The sequence below is a fragment of the Mustela lutreola genome, chromosome 6 (assembly GCF_030435805.1).
Source record: "Mustela lutreola isolate mMusLut2 chromosome 6, mMusLut2.pri, whole genome shotgun sequence".
NCBI classification, from domain to species: Eukaryota; Metazoa; Chordata; class Mammalia; order Carnivora; family Mustelidae; genus Mustela; species Mustela lutreola.
In genome coordinates this window covers 1,626,526-1,652,052 of record NC_081295.1, presented here as the reverse complement: position 1 = coordinate 1,652,052, position 25,527 = coordinate 1,626,526, and the positions used below count along the sequence as shown (strand labels likewise).

At 53.2% G+C, this 25,527-nt stretch overlaps 2 protein-coding genes across 22 annotated transcripts in view; both read left to right on the top strand.

Moving 5' to 3' along the window:
* AFDN (afadin, adherens junction formation factor) overlaps positions 1-16,020 on the top strand; it is a 128,950-nt gene extending 112,930 nt beyond the window's left edge. For 7 of the 19 annotated variants that reach the window (XM_059176503.1, XM_059176499.1, XM_059176500.1 and 4 more), the window contains 5 exons: positions 175-213; positions 6,624-6,758; positions 9,676-10,201; positions 13,208-13,292; positions 14,054-16,020. In XM_059176503.1, the coding sequence (XP_059032486.1) occupies positions 175-213; positions 6,624-6,758; positions 9,676-10,201; positions 13,208-13,292; positions 14,054-14,207 (939 nt within the window). In that variant the 3' untranslated portion in view covers positions 14,208-16,020. The remainder of the gene's footprint in view (positions 1-174; positions 214-6,623; positions 6,759-9,675; positions 10,202-13,207; positions 13,293-14,053) is intronic. The other 12 variants (XM_059176517.1, XM_059176512.1, XM_059176511.1 and 9 more) reach the window with 7 other exon arrangements.
* Positions 16,021-17,649: 1,629 nt separating this feature from the next.
* The window catches only part of KIF25 (kinesin family member 25), a 44,350-nt gene continuing 36,472 nt past the window's right edge, over positions 17,650-25,527 (top strand). The window contains exons 1-2 of one of the 3 annotated variants that reach the window (XM_059176519.1): positions 17,650-18,732; positions 25,254-25,319. In XM_059176519.1, coding sequence (XP_059032502.1) covers positions 18,649-18,732; positions 25,254-25,319 — 150 coding nt within the window. In that variant the 5' untranslated portion in view covers positions 17,650-18,648. The remainder of the gene's footprint in view (positions 18,733-25,253; positions 25,320-25,527) is intronic. The other 2 variants (XM_059176521.1, XM_059176520.1) reach the window with 2 other exon arrangements.

Sequence of the window (25,527 nt, the reverse complement as noted above, 5' to 3'; positions counted from 1 at the left end):
TTTTCCTGTTTCTGAGTTCGGGAAGCCGGGGTGTATGTTTGCTGTTCTTGCGGGGGTGTCCTTCAGGCGCCGGTAACGCGCGGGAGCAGCAAACACGCCGGTGGTGGTGGCGGGCAGGTCTGAACGTGTTTTCACACTTCGTCTTTCTTTTTTTCCCTTCTCTGTTACCTGCAGCAGCAGACTGCTCTGCCAGCAATCTCTGTTCTAGATTTGGTATGTTCTCATTTCTTTCTCCTTGGTACTTTTTTCCTGTCTCGATTTTCTTTTTCCTTTCAGTGGTGGTGGTTTTGTGTTTCTGTGGAGCGGTTCCTGGGGGTGTCCCGGAGCAGGCTGCGCAGCCGCGTCCTCTCCAGAGCATGCCTCTCCGTGTGTTTAGATTAGTTCCTCTTGGCTTCCCTCCGCTCCTTCTGACTGTGCTGTCTGTTATGGTTTTGACCTTTTCTTAGTTTTAGTCATAAAGCTGATTCCGTGTGTTCTCATGTAGTCATAAGCACGTGAGCAAATGAGAGAAATTTTGCAGTAAATAATGTTTCATTTTTACTACCTTGGTGTGATAGATTTGGAATAATCAACTATTAGAAACGCACACGAACTCCTGTTCACGTTGTTTTGCCGATGCAGGTGCAAGTCTCTAGGAGAGCACCGTCTGCCGGTGGCCCACGGGCCTTCCGCAGACCCTCCGTGTTGTCATTGATAATCCGGGGCACACTTGGTTTATCAGCCGTGCGGTGTCCTATTGGCCGAGAATTGCTGAGCCCTTCCTGCTGTCAGCTCCGTGCGTCCGCTGTCCGTATTGGGGAAGTTTGGTTGCCTTTCGGTGCCGGCGATGCTCAAGTACCGTCACCTGTGTCGTCGGCCAGAGTCACGGCCTGCTGGCAGACCCGTGACGTTCTCTTGAGGTCATTTTTGTCAGCCGGCTTCCAAGTGAATATGGACAGCGTCACACGGGACTGTGAGCAGTCCCAAATCCCGGGCACCAGATGAGCCTTTTGTCTTCTTTTTTTTTTTCTTTAAATTCAAGCAGTGTGGCGGCACTGTTTGCTTCAAAGAGAAGTCTCTCGCAGAGACAGCTGCCCTCCCTGACGGCTGAGGGGCACACTGCTTTAGCTCTACTCTTCCCACAGGACACAGAAAACACAGGTGTCCCCTCCATACTTCAGTGCGGGGAGGTGTACCTGCGGCAGGCGGTCGGACACTCAGAGCGGTTTCTCGGTGTCGGCTGCTCAGGCGCACGCGCAGGGTGTCCCTTACACACCGGGTGCTGACCGGCGCACGGGCTGAGGGGTCCCCCGCTCCGTGGGCCGGTGAGAGGCCTCTGTGCAGAGGAGTGATGCCCAGGGAGAAAGGGTTACACCAAGATTTGTATTTTAAAGACACACTTCAGAGTTTTTCTTTGTTTAAAAGGTAACTATGTCGAGTGTTAATATGGACTTGAACTACCTCAGTCTGAGCATTTCTTAGCCTGATTCCCCAGTGAATACGAAGGGCACGGCCAGCAGTGTCCTTATCTGCAGAGTCCTGTCAGCTGGCAGGGCGTGGAGAGTCCTCCCTCCGCTGCTGGGTGTCGGTCCTCTCTCTGAGAGGAGAAGGGCAGTGGCGGGAGCGACAGACAGAGAAGTGTCCCCTGTGCGGGGTCTACGGTGTGCCCTTCATACGGCGCGTCCGGGACGACGGGGAGGACGGCTGCGCTCAGCGGCTCGGCAGGCCTGGCTCTGCTCACCCTCTGCTCTTCGAGGGCCGCCTCCCGGTCCGAGACCCCCACTCGCGCTGCTGGCCCGAGCCCTCTCAGACCAAAGACCCGTACGCACTTGCCCATGTCTCACCTCCGCTGGGAGTCAGACAGGTCGTGGCAGACCCCAGTGTGTTCCCCCCGAAATGCCTGTCCAGCTGCTCACCTGTGCCTTCTGCCGTGTCCGTGTCAGCCGACTCTTGAATGACCTTCTGGTGAACCTTCGTCACCATAAGCCCTGTTCCTGTCGGCTGCGAAATCCCACCTCTTCACTTGCTCAGAAGCTGAGCCCCGGACACCCACACTGGCCCGAGCCCCTGCCGTCTCCTCACTGCACAGGCCTTCTTGCCGAGGCCCTCTTCTGCCTTTGTCCGGTGCAGGCTCTCCTCAACACAGCAGCTGCAGGGGTCCTGCTTAAAGAAGTGTCAGCTCTCCAGAGTCCTCAGAACCCAGCAGTGGCTCCCCTGTCCCTTAGAGACACGTCCAAGTCTTCCCATGGCCATGAAGTGCTGTGGTTCATCCGTGCCTCCCCACGGCCCCGCCTGCCCTCCCCTTCACCACAGCACTTTGGGGGGGGGGGGGTGTCAGCCGTCCCCGTGGCTTCCCCTGGCTGCGGGCGAAGGGCAGCAGGTCCCTTCTACCTGGTGACAGGATGGGCAGCTCGTGCTTCTGTTACCCCAGCTCTCCCAGATCATCCCCTCGTGACAGCTATGTGATGTGGGTAGAGCACAGGGGCAAGGCCCGTGTGGAAGAGATTCACCAGACGCCAAGGAGACAGGATTCTTTTTTTTTTTTTTAAGATGTTATTTATTGACTTGACAGAGATCACAAGTAGGCAGAGAGGCAGGCCGAGAGCGGGGTGGGGGAAGCAGGCTCCCCGCTGAGCAGGGAGCCCGATGCGGGGCTCGATCCCAGGACCCTGAGATCATGACCTGAGCTGAAGGCAGCGGCTTTAACCCACTGAGCCACCCAGGCGCCCCAGGAGACAGGATTCTAACTGGAGTTCTCAGTTAATATAGATTTCAAATTTTGCTAGACAGAAACGTTTCCTGCTCGTGAAGTTCTTGCTAGGACGCATTTTTCAACTAGAAACGGACATGATGTGTGACAGGCTCTGTGTTGGCTGGTCTCGGGCTTTGTCTCGGTACCGTTAGAACGGCTCAGCCGCTGATTCGGGACCTGACCACTCACGGGGAAACCCCTCCGCCTTGGCCCTGTGCCAGCGAAGGGATGGTTTCAGGGAGTTGGGTAGCTCTCCTGTTTTCCTCCTGCGAAGGCCCAGGCTAGGTCTGCCCTGGTCAGCTGCCTTCCTGGCTGGTCTCCGTGTAGGACGGCAGGAACTGGGCAGGCCCGAGCAACCTGGGCACGGGAGGGTTTGGACTGAAAGCAGGAGTTCGTGGGAAACGCAGTGGTGGGCTGCCTGTCCGGGGAGGCGGGCTGCTCCTGCCTCTTCCCACAGGAGCGCCTGGCCACAGGAGGGGCAGCAGAAGCTGAAGGGTGGGCTGTCTTACTCCAGGAATGCAGAGAGCACATCCACAGTAAGACCACCGTGCCGTGTTCCAGAGCAGAACACGAGACTCCCCTGCTGTGTCCCATGCGGCTCTTGTGCGAAGAGAACCTCGGGTGCGCGTCTTGCGCTCTTGGAGCCACGCGGACTCCTTGTGGGTGACATCCTGTCCCTGCCGCCAGACTGTTGGGGCAGCTGAGCCATAGCTCCCGCAGCTCCTGATCAGCTCGTCCTCATGCTCCCACCGAGCAGGCGGAGGCAGGGCTGTGCCGAGAGCAGGGAGCTGGCTCCTGGCGGACTGCCCGCACGGTAGGGGACAGCTTTCCTAGGGAGGACAGCCTGCCCTCCGCGCTCTCCGCGTGGGGCTCCTAGCTGAGCGCTTGCCCCGGACCCTGGAGTCATGGGCCAAAGCCCAGAGGCATTAAGTTGCCTGATCATAGGGGTTCCTCACGGGGGAAGGGGATATTAAAAATGTTCAGGTATTTTTAATGGGTAGAAACACAGGCAGAAAAGTCTTGCCCAAGTTCTTAAGAGCAACCCGCTTAACAACAGGGCTTAACAACCCGCTTTATCTGACATTTTGAGTGAAAATGTCAAAAGGTAAGGGACACCTTGGCCCTGTTTTGTATTCCGATAGCTCAATGTGCTTGTCTCCCCTAATGGGGCTTTTACTGTAAGTTCAAGATAGAAGTTAGTGTCTTGTGGTATAAAGTCATAAACACATAGTTTTAAACGTATTTTTTTATTGACGCGAAAATGCGAAATGGGGAGCGGCGCCCCAGTGGAGCAGGGCTCGTTCATTCTTAGAGGACTGGGAAATCCCAGCTTAGTTCTTGGTTTAGAAGAGCTTCTGTCTGAGCTGTCTTGTGTTCATTCTGTGAGAATTCTCCGTCTGTCAGCTCCGATCCGTTCCCCTGAATGTACCTTCCTGCCGGACGGCTTTGACACACGTCACTATGGAACCGTGAGCTCGTGACTGCAGGGTGAGCGTAGTCTGCCTTCTGTCCGCGGACGTCAGCCCTGAGGTCTGTAGCGAGGTGAACTGCCCTTTGGTGCTGAACGTCAGCTCAGTGCACCGTCCTGAGCTACTGTTGGGAGTAAATTAAGAGATTGGATTCTCTTCTGTCCTTAGTGGTTTGGGGGATGGAGGGTAGAGTAAAGCAGCATATGTATGAGGAACAGAACGGTCTGTGTTTTGAAGATGAGGGGACGTGAAGCAGCTTAGCTCCCCGTGGAGAGAGGCCGCCTCAGTCCTCCCCGCACTGGCTCGTTTGCCCACTTTAGAAATCGGCGGGAACGAACCTCAGCCAGGAGACCTTTCCTCGCTTTCCCCATCCAGATTTAGAAGAGTGAAATCTTTGAAGAGAAAGTGTCTGTTTACAGATTCATAAGATAACATTCTGTACCTGTAATTATGAGAATGTTAACTGTTCTCATTTCTTAAAATGATACTCCTCTTTAGTTTAGAAGGAGGAGTGGGCTGTTCCAGTGGATACTGGTTTTCTTGCTCAGACTTGCTTTTAATTAGGTCTGGAGAGTATAACAGGATGAATGAATGTGTGCTTCATCAGGTAACAGAAAACTTACTTCATTCATGCACTTTGACATTCCTCCATCAGTTACTCTTCTGTAGAATCCTTAGTATTTTCAATTGCTGTTTTATTGTGTTACTTTTATTTGGGTACTGTTTCTCATAATTTGGACCGACGACTGTAACATGCTTGAGCAGTCTTCAGAACGCTGCCGGCTGTGAGCCCTGAGTGTGGCGTGGGGTTGCACTCCCTGGAGCGGGACGTTGGACAGTCCTTCCTCGGTGCTGGGTTTCTCAGGCAGCAGCACCTGCCCCTGCCGCAGAAGCCACCCTGCCCGCCCTCCCGGGCATACTTCTAGGTTATACTAAAAGAGGACATTAGGTTTGTCTTCTTGATGAGGCACTTGTCTTTTTTTTTTTCCTTAAGATGTCTTAGTGTTATTTACTGACATGAAAAAGTCTAGGGACACAAGTTAATTTGTTACTTTCCCACCAGATGAAGGGTTCATTCCACAGAAACTGGGCAAGAGTGAAGTTGTTAGGGTTTTGTTTAAAAAAATAAAAATCGATTTCAGTCCGGTTTCCATTTTCTGCTGTGAACATTTTATACAATAACTAGTAATTCTGTAAATACTGAGATAAACCATGAGCAGTTTTATGTAAGGGATTCCTGCAGTGCTTTTGGCAATTTAAATGGGTGCCATTCAGTTACATTTTCACTTTTTAAATTTTAAATGTACTTCTTTTGATGTTGAGGGTGGCGTGGGGCTGTGGGCACTGCTACAGACCAGCTCTGTCTCACATGACCGAAACTGAGAAGCAGGGGTTCAAAGTTGCCTTTATCCTGGACTGTAACGACAGAAGGGCTCTGGCCAGAGGTGCCCTGAAGCCACAGTACTTAGAGAAATCTGACCAGAAGGATAAGGGAGAAACCAAAACAGGCTACGTCATAAATTTTTGGAAAATATCCTGAAGCATTTGCTTGGTGCAAAGGAAAGAGAGTAAATTTGTTTTGTGTTGTTTCAAGAAGGCAGAACCCGAATGACAAAAAAACAGAAAGCAAACCATCAGGTGGTGAATTTTAGACCCCCAGAAGAACTTTTTGCCCAGTAGTTACCTGGAGATAGAGCGCCCTGTCTCGGGGAGCTGGGCGGTAGGTTCCCAGACAGAGCGGGTAATTCTGGCGGAGATGGAGCAGAAGGGGGGTACAGTAAGGTTCCTTCTGAATTTCAGGTTCAGGTTCTCTGACTCAAGGTTTGAGGGCATCCCCGGACTGAGAAGGAATTCTTGATAGGGTTCAAAGAGAGCACATGGCACGGCCAGCCTGCTGGAAGCTTGGTGCCCAGGCCCAGGGGGCTGATACAGACAGGCTGGCTGGCACGCTCCCGTCCCGCCGGAGCTGTGTGCTGGCCCCAGGGAAGCCAGCGGCGGCGTGCCAGAGTCCTCTGGAGCACAGGCCGGGTGGCACCAGGGGAGGATAAAGGGCTTCCAGAGTTCCATCCGTTGAGGGTGTCGCCTGTTGTCCAAGTCTGCTGCTTTCCAGGAGCTGGTTCAGCTTCCATTTATTCCGACACAAGAACCGTGCTCCTTTAACGTGCGAATGCAGGAGCCGGTTTCCTTCTCTGAGCCACAGTTTAATGGGAAAATTAATGGACTGTGGGGACCACGCCCTTAGGTAACTTAATTTTGAAATTGTAGAGCTCTAAGATGTGTGTGTTTTACTGTCCTTCAACAGTGATTCTAACCTGGTTATCTCGTATTTAACTCTGTGTGTGTGTCTGCGTGTGTCCGCATGTGCCCCGTGTGCCGCACACGGCCGGCGCGCGGAGCGGAAGTTCAAGGCGCTGTGTTGTCAGTTGCAGGACGAGGAGCGGAGGCGCCAGCAGCAGCTGGAGGAGATGCGCAAGCGGGAAGCTGAGGACCGCGCCAGGCAGGAGGACGAGCGGCGCCGCCAGGAGGAGGAGAGAACAAAGCGAGATGCTGAAGAAAAGGTTATGGTCCTCTAGGGGCAGCTTAGACCTTTACCAGATTAGCCTGAACCCATCGATGGGCTGGGGAGAGGGGCTAGACCTTACCTGTGTCCTCAGACGCACAGGACAGAACAGGGCCTGGACCCCCACCTGTATTCTCGGACCCAGCACTTGAGCCCGACCTGGCCCACCCACCTCTCTTCCGAACTGTGCCCAGACTCTCTTACCCTGTGAGTCTTGTCTCTCTCCTGCTTCTGAACTCATTGGCCTGGTTATAGCGAGTGGGCCTCCTCGCAGCCCGCCCGCTCACTCTGGTCTCTTCCGTTCCTGGACGGGGTCCGGCTGGTTACAGGGAGGGGGTGGGGGTGCGTGTGCGCGAGTCAGGAAGGGGCAGCGCGAGCTGTGGCAGGCGACGGGAACATAGTAACAGTCTGTTCACGCCCCGCACTTGACATCATTCACTGACGTCACTCACTGCGGGCTGACGGGAGAGAGAGCAGATGGCTTATGGAAAACACGATTCCAGGAGAATTCAGCCAGGATACGATCTGATAAATATCCTGAGTTACGACTTGGTTTCCGTATGTGGATTTTTTTTATGAAAGTACTCTTTTTAAGTTGAATTTTAACATGACAACTGATTTGACCAATTCTGAGAGAGGGAGCCCGCGGCCTGCTGCTGCGTGTGCCGGCTGGGCCCTCCCGCAGGGCTTGCTCGTCCTGGACACGGGCCAGGAGAAGCCTGCCCCGCCGCTGCCTCCCTTCTGTGGAGGGCGGCCGGGAGCGCCCGGCTGCCGATGGAGAGGAGCTCGGTTTCCGTTCGTCGCTCCTTTGGTAGTCCAGTGAGCTGCACTCGCAGAGCGCCCTCCTCCCCGCCCCGAACCAGAACTTTCAGGAAGCTTTTTGTAGCGGTAGAATCTGTGCGGATCTGTGACGAGCGAAAGCAAGATTGACAGAAGCGATGAGACTCACGTAAACGCACGTAGAGTCAATAATGGTAGCACACGTACCTGTGTGGGAACTCGCGACTTCTACGTCGTCTAGACCTTCACCATTCCTTAAAGTCTGTCGTCATATTCTCGTCAAAGGCCGGGTCCCAGTAGCTGTGCAGTTTTCTGAAGGAGTCTGAGCTTTCAGGGTTAGGTCTCCCTTGGCGCTTTACCTGGTGTCACGATAAGTAGAATCGAAATCAGTTTTCCAGAACGTGAGCCCCTCGACTTCTCCGTTGCGGTGCATGTGGTCTTGCTGTCCCTGGGCTCTGGGTGGCCTCCGCCCGCCCAGGCACCCACACAGACCCGCCGCCGTGCGTGGGAGCAGGGACAGCCCTGCCGCGGGAGCAGCACGCCTTCTCGCATCTTCTCTGGGGACGCTTGTGGGCTGCTCGGTCTTTGCAGCCTGTGTGTTCACAACACACAATCGTGTCAAGTACACTTGTGTCTTAGGAACTGCTTCTAGAATTGAGTGCTCACTGTAAAAACAAGCTGAATAACCTATTTTTTATACAGAATGTCCACGGTTGATGGGCTTGCTTTGTTGCAGAAAACGTGCCATTCTCTTGCAGTAGAATAATTGTGGGGTCATGCACTTGTACCTGCTCTCCATGTAACTGAAGGGGATTTTGGTTTCCTCCTAAAATGTTCTCCGTGTCACACTACGATTCCTGACCCCTTGATGTAGAGGTCATCCAGGCCATTCTGGAGTGGAGTCCCCCTCACACACTTAACTTTGTGAAGGAAATGAGGTACCAGATGTCTCTCCTTCAGGATGTCTCCACACAGAGTGAGAAGATCGCGTGAGAAGTTGGGTGTAGGGCCCTGCCCGGGGCTGGCACGCGTCCTCACGGTTTCCCCTCCTCAGAAGGGGAAGCGCTGGGCACTGCCGTCCGGGGCGTGTGTGCTCCTGGGGACGCAGGGCAGGAGCGCGAGCAGCGCGGACAGCACGTGTGTCCCCGAGCCCGCTGGGGCCCGCGTGAGCGCTCTTCTGGTGAGCGTGCGGCGAGGTGGCCCTGTTCCGCAGCCCTGCGTGCTCCCAGCTGAGGGCGGCCTTCTGTCTGGGATCCCCTTCTCACGTTCACTCCCTCCGTGTGTTCGACAGCTTTTGTCAATCTTTAACAGAACCGTGCTCTTGCCTTTTTTAATGTGAAAATAATTTCAACTCTGTCAACTGTAGTGTGTGCAGATGTACGTCAGAAGAAAATGTATAGTACGTGTCCAAATATATTTGAATCCCATGTTGCTGTCGCTGTTAACGCCTGGCTCTCTCATTTTCTGTCTGTCAGGGAGGCTGCTACGATCCAAGCTATAAATTAAGAACTGTGGAAAGCATATTTGTTAAGACTGTTGCCTTGAGAAAATGAGTCATTTTTTTTTTTACAGTTGATGCTTTGGGTTAACTTCCCTCTGAATAACTGGAAAGAAACCAGGTGACTTAATGGTCCTTCTGGTCAAGGAGGGGCCGCCCCCGACCTCCCGGGGTGCGGCGGAAAAGCTGGTGTGCGGGCCTCTGTGCTCACAAGTGCTGGCTCTAGAAAGCCAGCGAGAGGCTATTTGGGGGTTTTGTTTTGTCTTTAAACCGAGCAGTCACAGGTAAGTTAATCTCCGGCAAGAACAGAAGGAGAGAGGCCGAGAGGCAGAGAATTCTGGGTCTGGAGGACTAGGGACGGGGACAGTGGCGCTTAAGTAAGCGGAAGCTGGAGCCCAGGAGTACGTAGAGTCCCCGCGCTCCGTGCATGGGGGCTGTTCCAGGTCAGATGGTCCCGTGACAGGATGAAAGTATCCAGGGGATCAGCCCGGTCGTGTCGTAGACTGTTACGTTGAAAGGTCCCCTGGATTCACAATCAGTGTGGCGGTGGGGTACGGAGGGTAAATGCGCCCTTTCGTGTGCCCTGATGTCCCCTCCTGACTCTGACTCTTGTACTTTTTGTCTGTTCCGCCTGCAGAGGCGACAGGAAGAAGGGTACTACAGCCGTCTGGAAGCCGAGAGGCGCAGACAGCACGCCGAGGCCGAGCGCAGGTTGCTGGAGCCCGAGGAGCCGGGTCTGTGCAGACCTCCGCTTCCGCGGGGCTATGAGCTCCCGTCGCCGTCCCCTCCGGCCGCCGCCCCTCCTCCCCCGCCTCAGCGGACCGCCTCCTCCCTCCAGGCCCCGGCCCTTTCCCCAGACTCCCTGTACACCGCCAGGCTCGTTTCGTACCACGAGGAGGAGGAGGAGGAGGAGCCCTGCAGTCTGGCAGGTCAGGATAAGCACGCTGGCACGAGGAAGTCCCACGGGCACCTTCTGCTTCCCGCCACCCCCGAGCCACAGCAGCCCCCTTGCCCGCCGCGCCCAGCCTCCGATGGCATCTTTCTCTCCAACTCATTCCAGCCACCCTCGGCCCGTGCCAACAGTACTGCTCACAGAGCAGGCCAGCCCTTGCCCCCTCCAAAAAAACCAGGCTTCTACCAGCCCAGCCACTCGAAAGGTAGAGGTAAAACGTGGGACTGCAAATCAAGCCCTCTTTATCTTCTTGATTAAAATCGGGACTCTGCCCCCCGCTGCTCTGTGGGCCCCTCAATCAGCACTCGCTCTGGAATGTGATTTCACCTGATCACTGGCCTCAGCGTGGTGATCTTCCCCTGCCCTCCCGTTGTCCTGTCTGTGCTAAGAGTCCTTCTAGCACCTACCCCAGCTCCCCAGCTTCCCACCTGTAGGGAGCTGCCCCTCGGACCCGCCGGCAGCAGCTGGCCCTCCGTTACTCCCCGATCACTTGAAATACTGTTGGTCTTGGCCTCCGTTCACTGCCTCTTCAGATAACTTCTAGTTGGTCGAACACATGCTTTTGTAACACATGTTGGTGTCTAAAGATAAAGAGGGAGCTGTTCTTGCAGCACTGTCATGGTCAAGGGCTAGTTTCCGTTCTTTAACATGAGTAGAACTTTCTGTTCTGGCTTATGTGCCCCGTGGCAGGGTTTTACCACACAACCCCTGCTTTCTGTGGTAGTTGCGACGGAGTTGTTGGTGCCACGCTGAGCTGATGGTCCTGCTTTAATGAGATATAGATCCCAACCATCGTGAAATTACTCCTTTTCCCTCTCACTGGCTTTGTTCCCGCCTGTTACGTGACATTTCCTGCACGTCATGGTCCTCGTACCCAGACCTCGACAGGCACACAGTTGCCTTGAGTTAATACAGTCTCTGAGGACCAGCATGACTGATCCTGCCCACAGGCACGTCCACCCTAACCAGTGTCCAAGATGGCACTGGAAGGGATGTTTAAAATATCCAAATACCAGGTTCCTCTTACTAGCTTAAAATTAGAATGCTGGCAGTAAATATGGTCAGATTTAGTGGTCTTCGCGGACACAAGGGTCTTTTAAAATGCTCCTGGTGTCATGCCCAGAACTCAGGATTCTGAAGGCTGAATAATCAAAAACATGGGTGACCTTGGCTCTTCCAGAACAAACGAGTTCTGCCCGGATCTCTTCCCGTGAGCGTCAGAGCTTTGACCTGCCCCAAAGTCTCAGTATACCCTATTGAGACGGAGTCACTCAGCGGCCAGAATCAAATCTTCTTATAAAATTTTTGTCGTTGATATCTAGAAAGACGTTTTTGGGATAGTAGTCATTTTTGAAGCAAGATGCCCTCCGTCCCCTTGCGTCACGTCACAAGCTGAAAACCCGCGTTGTGTGTCGTGGCATAGACAAGGCTGCTGATGTGATGTTTGGCTAGGTTTTCATTGCTGACCACCAGGCTTTCCCTCAGACCACTAACCCTTACTTTATTTCGCACTGAAAAGACCACATCGGAGCAGGTTACATCCTGTGTCTGGTGGCTCGTGCCTCTCTGAAGACTGCCTTCGTACAGTACGAAGCCGTGTGCACCCCGTCAGCGCGATTCTGACCCCCTCACTGCCACCCCCCTCGCAAGGCTGCGCCGCTGGGTTCAGCTCATTTCTCTGTCGTGAGCGCTCCGCATGCTCCTGGGGTGGACTGGCTTCTTCCACTGGCTGCCTGAGGAGCAGGATCGGGGTGCGAGTTGGAACAAAGAGTGTCTCGTTCTAGCGTAGCAACGTGTTTTTAGAAAATGTTCTTTGACTAGAGCTCTTTTGAAGATTACTTGGAATGTGCAGAATTAATTCATCCACAGTCCACTGAAAGGATGTGATATTCTGATTAATTTTGAAAATTCTGAAGAGAATTACCAGTGGAAGAAGCAAGTATCATTCTTACAACAAAGCTCAAAAGATGCAACACATTTTCTAAAACAAGGAAAATGTAGAATTAAAATTAAAGAATTGCGCTCTGCTGATAACGGCCGTGGAGGTCCAGTGTGGGTGACCCCACGTGGCCATGCGGGGCAGTGTCATCTTTTGAGTCTTGCGGGGGAGGGGGGGAGACTTTCGCATGCGGCCATCGCAGAGGTCGTCGCAAAGGAGCGGGAAAGATGCAGTGCCCCGAGGAGGCGCGGCCAGCCAGCGGGGGGCCGCCCGGCGCGTCCCTGTGCCCAGAAAACTGGCAGGGGGTCATTTTCGTGCTGCTGAGAAGGAAAACTTCCACGCTGAGGCACTGCGCGAATTCTGCGGCCTGTCTGGTCCCACGCCCAGCACCATCTGCATTCGCTGGGTGTCTTGGGCACACATTGCTACAGCTTGGTGGGATTGTACATAAAACATGCTGCTAGCGTGGAATTTTTTTTTCTTGCTGATGTTAAAATTAACAATACGTCAGCACTGGTACGCACTGTGATTTAAATAGTATATCATTAGTGGTGGTAGTCTATTTGGATACATTTTAAATTTTGTATCTGCATCATCTCTTTTGATCTTGAACACGCCTTTGGAGTGGATAGAGCACGCAGAGGTGTTCCTTGCCGGCTACTGCCTGTCACCCCAGGGGCTGGGCTGGGCGCGGGGCCGGGCGCGGGCCGGTGTCCCACAGGCTTGCGTGCTCCTCCTCCGCACAGCTTGCTGTCCCGCGTCGGGTGACTTCGTGTCTGCAGCATTTTAATCAAACACGGGGCTTCCTGTGCCTCAGAAACTTTGTGTTTTGTCTTGGTAACTGTAGCCATGTATGTAGCAAAAAGCTTCCGTGGCCATCCTGAAAAGAGAGGCTCGAGGCGCGGCCCCTGCCTTCAGTCACTGTGAGGAAACCCTTCATGTCAGGAGTGTCTCACAGTCTCCCCCTTTGAGTCAGCCCTCTGTGGGTTTTCCCTGTGAATTCTTGCTAATTATGCCAGTTATGCATCTTAACTGATGTGCCCCGTCTGGCTGCTGCTGCCTAAGGCCTGGGCCATGCCCACCCATCCCCACGGCATGGCTGGCTCGGAGCGCCATGCTCAGGCCATACCTCAGGCCACCGAGCGCCGCGAGCTTCAGATCCCCTGGCCTTCTGTCGGCTTCTGCGTTCTCCTCCGTGGCACTGCATCTTGATCGTGAGTAAAGTTTTAAAAATTGCGCAGGCACTTTAACTTTGATTTTTTTTCTTTTATGGAAAAGGACCCAACTCTTACATGGGATCGGCTGGGACAGCTGTTGGGGCCCATGATGCTTACCGGGATCCGAGAGAGAGACCGTCTAAAAGGTATTTACGGCTGGGCTGGTCTGCAGGAGGCCAGAGCGAACAGACAGAGACCTCACCATGCTCTCAGATGTTTCTCATTGCTCGCGAGCCGGGGAGCCCACAGGCTCTTTGGTTCTGCGTTGCCGTAGAGCTGTGTTTCAGACGGGGCTGTGGGTGTGAGGCTTCCGGGTGCAAACTTGCGTGGGAGCTGGGTGTGCTGCCGTGTGCTTCCACCGGTGAGGGCGGGGAGTCTGGGGCAGTGTCCAGACAGCTGCAAGCCTGCCCAAGTCCAGCCCTGAGGACACACGCAGTGAGTGGGCCTCGTGTTTGCACCGAGTGCCTCACCTAGCCTGTAGTCCAGACCATTCTTAGAACACTGACATTGAGTCCCCGAGGAATGTGTAGGGTCTTACAGCAACTGTTAAGGTAGGTCTGCTGAGAGACGTTTCTCAGGTGCATGTGGGCTCCTTCCAAGTCCGTGTTTTTAAGCTGTACCTCTTTAGTTAAACTCACTTGGGAAGAATCCCCGACCTGCTCAAATTGAAGGGACCTGCATTTCGAGAGTTGGGCATGGCTGGAGAAAGTCAGCAGCTTAGTCAGGAGAACGTGTCTAACGACAGCCCCAGTGATTGTGTTTATGGGAAGGGTTATGGCAAAGTTAACAAGGAGTGAGTCTCCCTCCTGGAACAGTACTTAATTGTCCCTTACGTAGAGTGGCCGACTGAGTGGGAGTAGCAGCTGACCCACGTTGATCAGTGATGTCTGCATTTCCTCCACTGCAGCCACGAAGCGGACTTGCCTGGAAGCTCGGGAGCCCCTGAAAACTTGACATTCAAAGAGCGCCAGCGTCTTTTTTCACAAGGTCAAGATGTGTCCAACAAAGTAAAAGCCTCTCGTAAATTGACAGAATTGGAAAACGAACTGAACACAAAATGAGCCGAGGATGAGGTGCCCAGGCCACCCCAGGGTCCTGGGGGCACGGCTCCAGAGGACGGGCTCGGCGAGGAGGCCGCACCGGCGTGCCCGAGTCACCGAAGCACCATTTTGGAGTCGGCTGGGCCCCAGAGACGGTCCTGCTCCGAGAAGTTCTTTTCTTTCACCAAGAGATGATCATTTATACGATGTAAACACTGTCTCATTTCTTAATTACCTGACTCACAGGAAGATAAGTTTTTTGTTTTTTGTTTTTTTTTAAAGTCTGAGTGGGAGCGGGGAGAGTGCAGGGCAGGAGAGCACAGTGGGGACATGTCTTTCCCCCCAGCCCTGCGTGTTGCAGACAGGCCATGTGCGTGCTGTGTCATTCACGATGCTGCGGCCGCAGGGCGGGGACCAGTTAGAACTGCCCAGACCTTGTTTGCACTATGGGGGAGCAGCTGCAGACCGTGTGCGCAGAGGGTGACCTGTCCCCTTCCAGGAGAGAGCCTCTGGGGGACAGCCCCCCTCACCCGCCCCCCGTGGGTGGTCCCCAGGCAGCTCAGACCCACATAGCCCAAAAGGGAGGTGGTGCCTGTCAGGCCCCTGCCCCGGCCTCCTTCCCTGTGGGGACAGCCCTCCTGGGATATTCTACATACATGATTTTTTAAAAAATGCTCCAAGAAGACAATTTTGAGGATTTAAGCTTAGGATATTCTATTTTTATAAATGCCAGAGTATTGTTAGACTAATACATCATTGGTGATCTTGAAGATGGCAGTTAAGTTAGTTCATAGAGGATTTCGACTCTTCCGGGGACCCTGAAACGAGCACGTGTAGCTGGGCCTTATGGGTGTGGAGAGAAACGGAAGCATCGGAGAGGGATGGGCGGTTAGGGACGCCTGAGCATAGGGCTGCAGAGGAGGGCCGAGTGGCAGCCGCGGGCTGTGCGGATGGAAGGCCCGTGGACATGTGGTGTCTGTGACTGAAAATGTCGGACAGACTCGTGCGGCAGTTCAAGCCTTTTTTTTTTTTTTTTTTAAACATCAAATAGAAAGTTATTTAATTTTCCTGTGAGTCACTGGTGATCACTGTTGTCCCCCCCAGCTGTGACCGTGTGGCTGAGCTGGGGAGACGGAGCTCACTTGGTTTCATCCCGTGTGCTCGGACAGTGCTGAATTACCTTGTGGTAATGTGCAAACCTCTTCCGTGACGAGCCCTGCTGTAGGATCTCGATGATTCTTCTCTACCAGATTGTTCTCTTACAGATACGTATGTTAGGGAAATGCACACTTTGAAATAGAAGAGGGAGGCTTTCTAGCCGTAGAAATCACTTTAATGAGAGCTGCACGATAAATCACTGAAATGTGAGTGTAAATATTCTTATGTCAATCAGGGTTCTTATCTGGAAGTGGGCTCTCACCGTTCCCTTGTCTAAGGGAGTCACGCGGTGGCGCTGTGTTGATGAAGGATGTGGGTGTCTGCTCTGGAGGCTTCAGGAAAAGCAGGCCCTGCCTGGGGCGCTCGCGAACACTGGCCACCTTACAGGGACAAAATCCACGCTTTGTTTGATGAAAAGACGCAGATGAGTGACTTTTCTGTTAATACACACACCTAAGTACCTGCAAGTACATGTAGATCCTGGCATACGGGGTGTGTGTGCGTGTGTCGTCAGGCCTGTGGGCAGGTGGGCCAGGCCGCCCTCGAGTGATGGGTCAGATGTGAACATGTGCTTTTCAGGACTGTGCGTCACTGTGGCCGTCACAGCTGCTGTACCTCCCCATTTCTACTGTGCTTCATCTGCAATCTATTTTTAATAAACTTTGTATGTATTTAAGTGTTTGCTGTGGCTGCAGTCTGGGAGGCAGAATCGCATCTGATCAGCAGCCTCGCCCCCTATCCCCTTCTGCCTGTGTGGTCATTCTCAAAAGGTCCCCTGAGGGTCTGTGTCAGACGCTCTTTCTGGTTTGTCCTGACTGTGCAGACAGCTTGACAGAGGCCCCGGGCGACTCTGGCCCTGCTCTCCTGAGCTCAGCTCCCCATCCCCGTTGGCACCACCCGCTGGCACATCCCCAGTCCCTGTGGTCACACAGACTCACACGGCCCCTTCACGGTCTCGGATTCCTAAGCTCACCCCAAGCTTGGGAAGCTGTGTGGACCAGGTGTCCTGGCGATGCAATAGCGGGAAAGACCCGCCCGAGGTGGCTCATAGGGGGCAGGGGGTCACGAACCGCACAGGGGCCGTGAGAAGGGAGCTGGGAGCCCCAGCCCGCCTGGAGGGGCCCTGGCCCCGCCTCTCCCGGGGGCTGCCTCCTGTGCTCCCGTACCTTACCCACCTTCCTTCGAGGCCCCAGAGCAGGCGTGCTGGGGAAGACGCTGCCGCGGAATTTTGGGAAGAGCATTCCTGGAGGGGTGGCGGGTGGGGACGTCTTAGGGCTGCCGAGGCTCAGGGAGGCTTTGGGGTCGGCCCTGCTGCCTACACACCGAATGGGGACGCTCACTGGTTGTGGATCTGAGTGCCCAGAACGGTGCTCCAAGGTTCCGGAGGACAACCTAGACCTGGAGTCTGGCTCTTGGGACCAGGGTTCTGTCGCTCCTCACGAAGGTGAAGACCTACGGGGGCTGTCCGTCGTGGGCGTCGCGGAAACCAGGCACTGCAGAGTGCAGGGCGCCGGATTCGGGGTGGGCAGGGGCAGAGAGCCCGGCTTAGCTCCGCCCCCTCTGCGGGATCCCCCACCAGGCCTGGCAGGAGGTCAAACCCCCACAGAAATCTGGAGGCGGCGCCCATGGGGCAGTGCAGTCGGATGGTCAGGGAAGCAGCTCAGTACGGCCTCGGTGCCAGGGTCACCCGTAGCACAGCGTCGCCCAGAGAGGAGACGCCGAGGGACGGGCTTCAGTGCACTGCTCCCGCCGCTTCGTTCAAAGTTGTGGCACAGTCATTCGTTGGTTCCACAGATCCGAGTCAGTGACGGGGCCGCTGGTTCCAAGTGTCCCGCCGCAGACGCAGGGAGGCGGTCCACGGGGACACACACCCGATTCCTCCCTCCTTCGTGCACGGCAGGTGCGCAGGGTGCTCCCGGCGGCCCAGGGGGACCCCCCTAACTCCGGGCGCGGGCCCTTCCTGGAAGCTTACCTCTGCAGCAGGAGGGCTGTCGCCAGTGGAGGAGACCCCCGTGCAGAGAGGCCGCCGCCCGCAGACACCAGGAGCCCAGGGCCAGGACAGCAGAAGCCAAGGGCTCCGGAGACCAGGGCCTTCCACCGAAGACCCCTTCGCAGCCCTCACGCGGCTGCCTGCAGGGGCTGCTCCCCGGGCCGGAGTTGGGGCGCCATGGACTGCCAGGCAGCACCAGACTCAGAAGCCGAGCAGCCACCGCCTCACCCCTGGGAGCGGCGTCCCGCACCCTCCCGGTCAAGGCGAAGGTCCGGCGCCCCATAGCACGGGGCCTTGTTCTCCTGCAGCTGCGGCGGATGAGAAGAGGCAAACAGAAAGAGGTTCCAGCAGATTCTACTTACCACGTGTCCGGCAACCAGCCCGGCGGTGTGCAGTCCGCGCAAACTGTGCGCAGGAGCCAGCGCGCCTTCGCTTTCGCCGGAAGCCTTTTCAAACCCAGCTGTGGCCGGCGTCGGCCTGGACCGGGCAACCCATTGTGTGCAGGTGCAGGCCAGCGGCTGCGACACCAGCTTCTGTCTGGATCCGTGCCTTGGGCAGAGGCAGTGGTGGGAGGGGCACAGGGGCCAGCGGGCGGCAGCGCCCTGCCACTCCGGCCAGTGTGGCGGCCCCGCCCCCGGCCCAGGTCCCGGTCCAGTCCGGGAGCAGCAGCCGGCATCGGAGTGCGCGGCGCGCACACGGCACACACGGTGCGGGTCGTGCGCGCGTCCCACGGGGCCCGGAGCCCCGTCAGCAGGTGGGTCCCCGCCTAGCCGGCCGCCGCGGTGCACAAGGAGGCCTCGAGCCCACGCAGCGGACCCCAACCCCGCGGCCTGTCTGGGGGCCGGGTTGCCGGCGGCCTCTCCCGAGCAGCGGCTGGGACGACGTTGTGGCTTCTCCGCACGACGCCCTGCCTGTTCCTCCGGATGCGCGCGGGGTGGCCGCGGACGCTGAGCGGAGTACCCGTGCGCCGCACGCTGGCTGCTCGCGGCGCCCACGCAGGACCCCTCGCCGCGGGGCCGTTCCCCCGGGAAAGGAAGCCGCGGTCGCCTGGCGGACGTGAGGACAGCAGTGGAGCCCCTCGTCCCCCGAAGACGCTTGTTTGTATGGCATTTGGAACAGCCACACTTTAGGAAATGATCTGCAAATGGAGCCACTCCCCTGCCCAACAGGGCCCTCTGACCCCTCCCCCTCCTTCCGCCACCAACCCCTGACCCCGTGGCGTGGAAACCATGGTGGGGGAGGGGCGCAAACGCCCTCCCACGCGGATTCCGGTGGATTCTGTTACAGTGTTTCAGCTGAGAGCTGGGCCCGGCGATGCCCGCGCAGGACGTGGCATCTCAGAGGCGCTGGGGGCGCATCTCGGAGCAGCGGGCCGGGCAGCTGCAGCGCCGGGTGCAGGTGAGCGCAGCCGCCGCAGCACCCCGAGCGGCACTGGCCTCTGGACCGCCCCCTTCCACTCTGAACCTTGGGGCTGTGGCCCGCTGGGGAGCGTTGGGGTGATGGTCCTCAAAGACCTCGTGCAGCCCAGGCCCCGTCATCTTCCCTTTCTGTAGTGTGTGAGGTCCTAGTCTTACCTTAATCTTCTCTTCCTGTAAGGACACCAGTCAAATTGGATTGAAAACCTCTCCAATGGCCTCATTTTAACTTAATCACCCCTTAAAAGGCCCTGTCTCCAAATACAGCCACATTCTGAGGTCCTGGACTTGGGACTTCAACGAGAGAAAGGCGGAGGGGTGGGGTGGGGGTGGGATACAGCTCCTAATGGGCAACATGGTTCACTCGAGGTTACGGAGAGCCTGGGGTCAGGACAGACCTCAGACTGGCTTCCAAAAGTATCCCTGCCCCAGGTTAACTGGACCAGACAGTGGAGAAATGTGTGCCCCAGGCCATTATTGAAAACAGTAAGGCAGTCAGTAATTAGTGGGGTTGTTGTGGTACCAAGGAAGGCAGAGTAACAGAGAGATTGGGGAGAGGCGGCTAAGAAGAGCCCTGCTTACACTACTGTCTCCCAGTACCTGTGTGCACGCCGGTGGCTGTGTCCTTCCTGCTGGGAGGGTGCGGCAGGGCAGACTTCCCGGAAGAGGCAAACTAAGTCACTCAACAGAGCACACAAATAGCAACAGCAACAAAAAAAAAACTGGGTAGGAGAAAGGCATCACTATCTAAAGTTTCTTCATTTCCTAAAATGTCCTGTTTTCAACAAAAAATTATAAGACATGGAAGAAACAGGAAAGTGAGACTCATCCATAGCAGGGAAACCAATAATAGGAACTCCCCATGAGAATGCCTGATGTTGGAATTAATAAGAAGCCAAAACAGTCATTATAAATATGTTCAAAGGGCTAAAGGAAACTGCATTATAGAAGAGAAGGAAAATATGATAATTTCTCATCAGATAGAAAATATCAATAAAGAGATAGAAATTATTTTTTAAATTATAATCCTAGAGTTGAAAATCACTGAAATAAAGATGTTCTCTAGAGGACTTAAGAGTAGATTTGAATAGACAAAAAAGGAATCTGCAAACTATTAGATTAGTAGACATTATGAAATCCTAAAAACAGAGAAAAATAGAAGATAAATGAATAGAACCTCTGGAAAAGGTGTGAAACCTGTAAGCACATCAGCATATACATCAGGGGAGCACCAGGAGAGTAGACCAAGAAATAATTGCTCAAACTCCCAAAATTTATTGAAATTTGGTACACGTGAAAGAAACTTAATGAACTCCAATTAGGAAAAATACAAAGAAATCCCCATCCACCTGCATCTTAGAAATAAAGAGAAAAGCAGAGTGAGAAGAACGACTTGTCATGTCAGTGCACCATGACTGTCAGGAGACTCTCATCAGCATCAGTGGAGGTCAAGGCAGTGCGTGACGTGTTCAAAGTGCTGAAAGATGAAAATTCTGTCAACCAAAAATCTTTTAATCAGCAAGACAGTCTTATAAAAATGAAGGCAAAATAAAGGCATTCCCCAATAGACAAAAAATTTGTCGCTAGCAGATCTGCCTTATAGGAGATGCTAAGGGAAGTTCCTCGGGCTGAAAGCAGGCACCCCCGCACAGAAACACAAATCCACAAAGAATGCCAGTAGAGATGATCATGTAATTATGAAATACAGAGGAAAGGTGTATTTTTCTTTGTTTCCTTCACTGACTTAAAAAGCAATTGTGTAAAACAATATATGTATAACTGTGTCATTGAAAATATAACATATAGAAATTTATTATCTTTGACAAAAGTAGTACAAAGTAGGTGGATGGAGGCAAAGTTTTGAGTTAAGGCAATGATGCCAGATGGTAGTTTGAATGCACAGGACCAAGTGAAGAGGAGTCAAAATGGTGAAGAAGGCCAGCAGAGCAAACCCTATAAATATATACATGCTGTCCCTTCTTGTCTCAGCTTCTTTAATGAACTTGAAATTTAAAGCAGCGATGATCACACTGGATTGTTGCATCTGTAACGTACATGGATGGACATGATGTGGAATGGTACTAACACAACAGGTGGAACAGAAGAATAGAGCTATGACACAAGTGTTTCCGTATCTCACTGGAATCTGACTGTGAAGGTGAAGTCGTCTACTCCAGGTCCAAAGTAAGGGCGAGCCCTCGTGCAACCACTGAGAAAATTATTCCAAAACTAGTGGGAAAGGGCATCAAAGAAATTAAGATTTCACGCCAGAAAATATCCACTGAATGCAAAAAAAAAAAAAAAAAAAAAGGCAGTAAATGAGGAACAAACAGGACATGGGGCACATAGAGAACAAGAGTGAAATGTTGTGCATAAAGCCATGTCAGGGACATTCAATGTGAATGGACAAACCATCAGTCAAAAGGCAAGTGCTGTCAGACGGGCTAAGAAGCCGCATCTAACTACATGCTGTCTGTCTACAGGGGGCCTGGTTAGATTCAGAGATACAAATAGGTTGTAAGCGGGGCGCCTGGGTGGCTCAGTGGGTTAAGTCTCTGCCTTCAGCTCAGGTCATGATCTCAGAGTCCTGGGATCGAGCCCCGCATCGGGCTCTCTGCTCAGCAGGGAGCCTGCTCCTCCTCTCTCTCTGCCTGCCTCTCTGCCTACTTGTGATCTCTCTGTCAAATAAATAAATAAAATATTAAAAAATAAAAATAATAATAAAAAAAACAAATAGGTTGTAAGCGAAACGGTGGAGAAAGACCCACCATGCCACCATCAGCTACAAGCAGACCGTACTAATATCAGACAAAATAGACTTTCAGATGAAAACAGTGTTACAACAAATACAGAGGGATATTTGCTTGTGACAGAAGTATCACTCCATCAGGAAGATAGGAAGATTATGTGTGCAGCTAATGACATGGCCCCCAAATTGGCAGAATCCAAGAGAGAAAAAGGCAACTCAAAAATAATAGCAGCAGACATCCCCTCTCCCCTCTCAGTAACAGACAGACTGAACAGAAGACCAGCAAGGAGACAGACAATGTAAACGGTGCTACTGAGCCAGCCCGACCAGGAGGACATGCACAGAGCACCCCGTCTACGCAGCAGGAGGATACCCTCTTGTACTCATGCAGCGCACTCTCTGGGTTAGACAACCTGCTGGCCACCGAGGAAGCCTGCGCACATGGAAAAGGATAAAGGGCATATAAAATGTATTCTCCAGTAACAACAGAGGGGAGTTAGAAATTAATAACCAAAATAAATTTGGGAAATTCACAAATAGGTGAAAATGAAATAAGACAGTTCTAGATAACCAGTGGGTGAAAGAAGAAATCACAAGGAGGTCTAGGAATATTTTGAGAGGAATGAAAATGAAGAGCCCCACAGCCAGGTTTATGGGATACAGGTAAAGCAGCCCCTGAAGGAGCATGCATAGATGGAAACACCTACTTTAAACAAGAAGATAGCTCTCAGGTCAGCAACCTACACTTCCACCTCAAGACACTGGATGAAGCAGTGAAGCAAGACTGAGAGGAGTAGAATGGAAGCATGACAGAGGCCAGAGGAGAAACCAGGGCAACAGAGCCAAAAATCAACAGAAAATCAACAGAAAATCAACAGAACCAAAAGTGGATGAATCAAGCAGACAGACCCTTCGTTTGACTAAATAAAATTAATAAAATTGAGACTGGAAGAGAGGACATTACTACCAACTTCACAGAAATAAAAAGGGAGACACAGACATGTTGTGAACAGCACTGCTGACAGTTTAACCCGGGGGAGATTCTCCGATTCCTGCAGAGACACAGATCACCAAAACCGATTCAAGGAGAAGTAGGAGTTGTGAACACAACCGTAACGCACTGGGTTACATGAGGAATTAGAAATCTCACAAAGGAGAGCCCAAGTCCAGACAGCTTCCCTGATGAATTCTACCGAACATTTATAGAGGAATTAATAGTCATCCTTCCCGGGCTCTTCGGAAACATAGAAAGGAGGAAACACTTCCCATTCCATGAAACTAGTATTGCCCTGATGGCAAAACCACATGAAAATCTCACAAGGAAACCAGAGCAGTATCTCTTATGAATATAGATAGAAAATTTTTCAGAAAATAATGGCAAACCGCAGGGCTTATAGCCATGTCCAAGTGGGAGTCATCCCCCAAATGGTTTAGCATTCCAAAGTCCGTGAATGTGATTGACCGCTTCAATAGGAGACAGGACAAACCCCGTGATCATTTCAGTAGATCCAGAAAAAATGCTTCTGACAGAATATAACTCCGCTTCATGATGAAAACACTTGACCAGCTAGGAACGGATGGCAACTGATAAAGGGACGTCCACGAAACCCCCAGCTGACACACATAAGGTAAAAGGAGCAAGATGAACAGATCCACTCTGACCACATCCATTTACCATCTTCCGGACATGCTTGTCCACATGGTTAGGCAAGATGACAGAAGGGAAAGATATTGATCTCAGTCAGGAGGGAGGAAGACGATTCCATTTACAGATGACATGATCTCATATATGGAAAATCACAAGAAATCCATCAAAAAAACACTACTAGCCCTAGTAAGTGATTTCAACAAGTTTGACGGATACAAGATCCAGGTGCAAAAATCTGCTGTCTTTCTACTTCATAGCAATGGGGAAAAAAAGGTGAATTAAAAACAATAATTCTACTTAAATATCATCAAAGATATTAAAATGCTTCAGAAGGAATTTAACCAAGGATTGCATGACTTGCACATTGAAAATTGACAGTCAGCATTAGCCCTCAGGGCAGCGCAGATTGAATTGCAATGACATGCCACTTCCTACCCACTCAGATGGCCATGCTCAGAGGACAGATGGGAAGTTTTGGCAGGGGTGTGGCCAGGTTGGCACTGTCACGCACTGCAGACGGGAGTATGCAGTTCCCCAGATGCAACTGGAGGTAACACACGTGGTCCCCATCCTAGGAATACTCCCAGGAGAAAGGGAAATGTGTGTCCCACAAAACTCGTCCAGGAACAGCTATACGGCTATACGATCGGGCAACGAAAGGAAAGGAAATGCTGGTAGGATGCCACGACATGGTTCCGCCTTGAGAACAAGGTGCCCAGTGAAGGAAACTGCTCGCAGGGGCTACACAGCCCATGATTCTGTGGGTCCAAAATGCCCAGAATTGGCAAATCTGGGAAGACAGAGAGTAGATTAGTGGTTTCCTTGGGATGGGTTGGGGGTCATCAGCGGCGGTGGCTAAGGGGTGGGGCTTCCTTTCAGGGAGATGAAAATAACTGCCAACTAGTTTTGGTGACATTGGCACAGCGGTGAGTATACAGAAGCCACTGACCTGTGCACCTGGGCCGGTGAACTGCGTGGAGGGCAAGTCCAGCTCCATAGGGCTGCGGACAGGGCTGGCATCTGCTAGATGCCAGAAGTGGACTTCTGCGGAAATACTCCAAGTTTGGTAATTTTTTTCAAGAGGTAAAACTGACTGAACATGGTAACAAAGTCCAGATGACATCCAAGTTTCTGGTTTTATAACCAGTCACAAAGAGATTGTCCCAAAATGATCACAACAATCTGAGAGCTGCGTGTTAGCGGGCTGGGAGAGCGACTCCCCGCAGAAAGGATGGCCTCCCCAGCTTCAGGGAAACCCATGCTTTTCTGTCCACCGAGCCTCCAGCAGCTGGCTTGCTCAGCGTTCACTGTAAATAGCTCTTAATTAAACTCCTCTACTTAAAGCCCTGCAGACAACAGCCCCTTCTTCCCCGTCATCCCTCCTCCCAGACCCCGCCTTCCCCCTGGAGTCTTACCTTCTCTTCCATCCTCAACTCCTCGAACTCGTCCCTGCCTCAGGGCCTTTGCATGGGCTTTCCCCTTTGCTCCGGTTTCCTGGCTGGCCCTGCCAGCCCTGCCCCCACCTTGGGTAGCCACTCTGTCTCTGTCTCTGTCTCCGAACCCATAGACTGATTTAACTGTGGTGTTGCCACTGTCCCCCAGCTCTCTTACCCATGCACTGGCTCTTCCCCCGCATCGGATCGGTTCACAGCTGTGTCCAGAGTACCCAGACAAGTGCTTGGCACATGACAGATTTCTAACAGGTAGCTTTTCATGTGAGCTAATATAAGGACAGAAATGCTGATTTTAGTGTGTTCCAGATTTTACGTTACATACAGGTCCGCTGGAGCTCTCTCTAACACGCAGACTCTGGTAGATCTGGGGTGGGGCTTTTTCAGCAGTTTAATTGGGCTCTAATTTATGTGCCATAATGTGGGATTCTGCGTTTCCGACAAGCCCCAGGAGCGGCAGCCGGGGACTGCACTTGGAGTGGGGGTCATAGATGCGGGGCACGCGGGCTCTGTCTGTGTCGGAAACAGCCCCGTGCCCCAGCTGACCTCCCCTGCAGCTCTTCACTGATGCGGGGGCTGGCTTCCTTCCGAGGGGGGAGTGCTTACTGATGCGATTGATTATGGTCATAATTTCCCTTGTTTGGTCCTTGTTGTAGGCCAAAGAGGAGCGGATAGTTGAACTGGAAACGGAAAACGCCGTTCTTCACCTGCGACTGGCCCAGGTAGTGCCCCCACGCGTCTGGCAGGTGGGGTGGACGGAGTCCTCCCCAGGCTCCAGGCTGCCGCCCGTCCTGGCCTTCCCTCCCTGCCATGCAGCGAGGTAGCCAGGACCCCTGCCTCCGAGGCGGCACGAGGTCAGGTCCCGTGCCCACAAGGATCTAGTGAGGACAAAGTTACTGAGGGGCCTGCGCTTTACTGAGGTCCGACTTA